At 34.5% G+C, this 3,523-nt stretch overlaps 1 protein-coding gene across 1 annotated transcript in view; it reads left to right on the top strand.

Moving 5' to 3' along the window:
* The first annotated feature begins 25 nt into the window (after positions 1-25).
* Positions 26-3,523, top strand: part of LOC103472604 (protein starmaker-like) — a 14,211-nt gene continuing 10,713 nt past the window's right edge. Inside the window, exons 1-11 of the mRNA XM_008422361.2 lie at positions 26-104; positions 999-1,016; positions 1,245-1,277; positions 1,371-1,406; positions 1,571-1,597; positions 1,694-1,735; positions 2,445-2,477; positions 2,819-2,863; positions 2,997-3,029; positions 3,120-3,161; positions 3,254-3,304. Of these exons, the coding sequence (XP_008420583.2) occupies positions 1,391-1,406; positions 1,571-1,597; positions 1,694-1,735; positions 2,445-2,477; positions 2,819-2,863; positions 2,997-3,029; positions 3,120-3,161; positions 3,254-3,304 (289 nt within the window). The 5' untranslated portion in view covers positions 26-104; positions 999-1,016; positions 1,245-1,277; positions 1,371-1,390. The remainder of the gene's footprint in view (positions 105-998; positions 1,017-1,244; positions 1,278-1,370; positions 1,407-1,570; positions 1,598-1,693; positions 1,736-2,444; positions 2,478-2,818; positions 2,864-2,996; positions 3,030-3,119; positions 3,162-3,253; positions 3,305-3,523) is intronic.

The following is a 3,523-nucleotide window of genomic DNA, read 5'->3' on the forward strand; positions in this document are numbered from 1 at the left end:
TTGCATCGGAGCCGTGCTGAAATGTTTCTTTTTGTGTTTTTGTAGATGTGTTGTTCTGCTGCTCGGCGCCCTCGCTGCTGTTTCCCTCGCAGCACCGCTCCAAAGTAAGCCGCTACGTCATCAACATCACCCAGGGCTGCTCACCGTGTTTATGCCGACTGATCCGGCAAATTACTGCMACTTCTACAAAGCACGTTTACAAAACACTACAGTTATTTTCATAAATTKGAATATTCTTTTACTTATTAGAGTTTAATCCCTGATGTATTCTCGTGTCTAACTCGTGTTATAAGTTGTATCTGCTCTACAGTTGGAACAGAAAAACAGTGGCAGATTAATTACTTTTTAATTATTTAAACTAAAACCTTTCCCTCCACACTTTGACCACCTGGTACAAGAGAAATCCAGTCTTTAAAGTCTGCCCATTATTTGTCTTAAAATGTGTTCTTTTTGTTTTAGGTTTCATGTAAGTTCAGATAAATCTAGTTAAAGTCCTGGTAGCATTTATCGGACTTSATATATTTACATTTATGATGGCTTATTAAGGACAGGCTTGTGTTTTCTCTCCATGCTTTAAGATTGGCTCACTAAACTGGCATGTGCTCTTCTCTTTCCCAWTTTGAAGAGTTGCTGACAGAAAAGAGCTTGTGTTTATATTATATTTTAACTTCAGARAAACAGAAAGCCTTGAATTAATATYTAAAAGTCCCTATTTGATCAGTTTAGCAAAGTAAAGAATAAGTTACAAATTGCTTCAGTTGTACTTATTTTAAATAAGTTTGAGATGTTGGATATTTCGGTTTAAAAAAAATTTCCCACTAAATAAATGCACTAATATTGACATTTGGGTATTTCTTAAAAGAATTTTATTTTGATCTTATATTGCTGCAAGAAAGGAGTTATTTATTTAAAGGCCTTTGCCTTGAAGTGTGGCGTTTTTATCATCTGTTTTTGATCAAGACGCTTCACTAATCTTTATTTTTATCTTTGTTTTACAGCAAGTGCACCAGAAGATGGTAAATATCAATGTTTACAACTTCGACATATTGTTGTATTTAAAAGAAGTCTAACCTTTGGGAAGCGATTAACATCTTCAGGATGGCATCTTCAGCCAATCAGAGAAGAGAACAGTTCTGATTCGAGCAGCTGCTGCCCCCTACAGGCTGCGGCGGTCACTGCACTTCAGAACTTCATCACATTTCTCTTATAGCTACTTTTTGTTTCTTTTTTCCTTTTTGTCACAGACAGAATTGCAGCTCTGGTGAAACACCTGAATGGTAACAGCTAAATAATCTGTCGGCAGTAATCCTGAAACCGCTGAAGGGTTTTTAATAATGTTTTTTTTTGTTTTGTTTTGTTTTATTTTTTAGAGGAAGCTACAGATAAACCTATGACCTCACAGCCAGGTAACAAAGACACTGACAGCTCCTTCTTTAGTGAAATATAGAGAACAAAGACACACCTTTTGTTTGTTTTGTTTGTTTGATTGTGTTGTAATCTGAGAGACAAATTATATAACTCATGATGACTGTGCTAAATAACATTTATTTGCATCTTTTAACTCATTCAGACTCTGATGAGACAACTGAGATCCCAGGTCAGCATCAGATCAAAACTCTGACACATCAGGATTTATTTATTATTATTGATTAGTTATAGGGATTAATAACCAATAATCTGTGTTGTCTTCTAGTTGAGTCAGATGAAGCTGATTCAGATGCTTCCATGACTGAAGGTGATATAAATATTTCATATATGTCAGTTTGGTGCTTTCAATCTTTTTCTAGTTGTGTAATTGCTTAAAAATAAAGGAAAATCAACTTTAATATGGAGGTCAAAGATTTGCAGCCTTCAGTTTTCCAATTTATTCTTTTATTTTAATGAAACATAACATAATATTTAAACTTGGCATGAAATGGAGAAGAGAAAGTTTCACTGTTACACGATTATAAAAGAAATATATAAAACAGAAATGTAAAGCAGATATCCAACCAGAATCTACTAAAACAATAATTCATAAGTATGAATATGTAATATTAACTGTAATGTTGATTCATAATGACTTACATTTTAGTAACTAGACTTAATATCCAGAATTTGGATTAGAAGGCAGATTATTTGCAGATACAAGTTGTTGTTTTTTACACTGCAAGAAGCAGTGAAAGATTTCAACAAAGATAAAAATACAAAGTAATGAAACTTATTAAACAAACCTTATTATACAGTAAGCATGTTTAATCTCTTGCAGAGAGTGTTTTATATCACCACTGGACACGATGACTTTAATAGCAGTTATATCAACCAATTTTTTCTTTTTTACACATCATATTCCTCTASATTTGTTATAGTTACTCTTATAAATAGTTTCCATATTCAGTGATCTGATACAGTCGTAAAGATTTATATTATTTCTGATGTTTTTCTTCTTGTTTGTCTCTGAAAAGCTCCAGAATCTTCTGAGGTCTCTGAGATTTCAGGTCAGTGTTTTTCTTTAAGTGTAAAGGAAATAGTTTTGTTTTAATTAATTAAAGAACAATGTTTATTAATATATCTTTGTCTTTCTATTTTAATACAATAAGATGTGACATACTTAGTAGCACTGTTGCCTCGGAGCAAGACGGAATCCCAAGACCTTCCTGGAATTAGCATAGAGTTAGCATTGAATTAACATTGAGTTATGGTGGAGTTAGCGTGGAGTTAGCATGGAGTTAGCATGGAGTTAGCGTGGAGTTAGCATGGAGTTAGCGTGGAGTTAGCGTGTTGTCTCCTGGTGCATATGTGGTTAAATTACAAAATGTTTTAATATTTTGTCTTCCAGTGGAGAAAGAAGAAAGTGATGCAGATTCTTCTGTGGCTGAAAGTGGTAAAAACATTTAATCCATGTCTTTATCTGACATTTCTCCCTTTTCTGCTTTGGATAATCTTTCCAGCTCATAAACCTAATTAATCGTATTATCAGTGAAATYTGACATGTTGTGACTCATTATTAATTGTAGATGAAAGCAAMGACACTTCTGAGAAAACTACAGGTAATATTTATTTCACCTGCCTGAATCTGTAGCTGTGTGTTTACCTGAAACCTCACCTGTCCATGTTTGGACCTGCATTCATTTTTTCAGATTCTGCTGAATCAGACGAAAAAACAGATTCACCTTTTCAGCGTGAGTCTTCAGTTCATCACCAATTCTTACTGTTTTTTGGGGGGTTTTTTATTACAAAGCTGCTTAAATTCCTTATTCTCTGTGTTTCTCAGCCAGTTCAGAGGAGGCTGATGGGACATCTTTCMWGATGAAGAGCTCTGACGGTGAGGCTGAAGACAAAACAACAACAAACATKGMAAATTTCCAAAAAGCAAACAGAGAATCGTCACATTCAGCCAATTTTATTTTTAATTAACTCCTCTGGATGTGTTAAAGGATCCTTCAACCATCAATGTGGTTTTACAGCCCATAAACGTGTAACATTTACAACATACTTCCAACAAGGGCCGGATTCACAAGGATTTGGGCCCCAGGGCTGGAGA

The sequence above is a fragment of the Poecilia reticulata genome, linkage group LG11, assembly GCF_000633615.1.
Source record: "Poecilia reticulata strain Guanapo linkage group LG11, Guppy_female_1.0+MT, whole genome shotgun sequence".
NCBI lineage: Eukaryota > Metazoa > Chordata > Actinopteri > Cyprinodontiformes > Poeciliidae > Poecilia > Poecilia reticulata.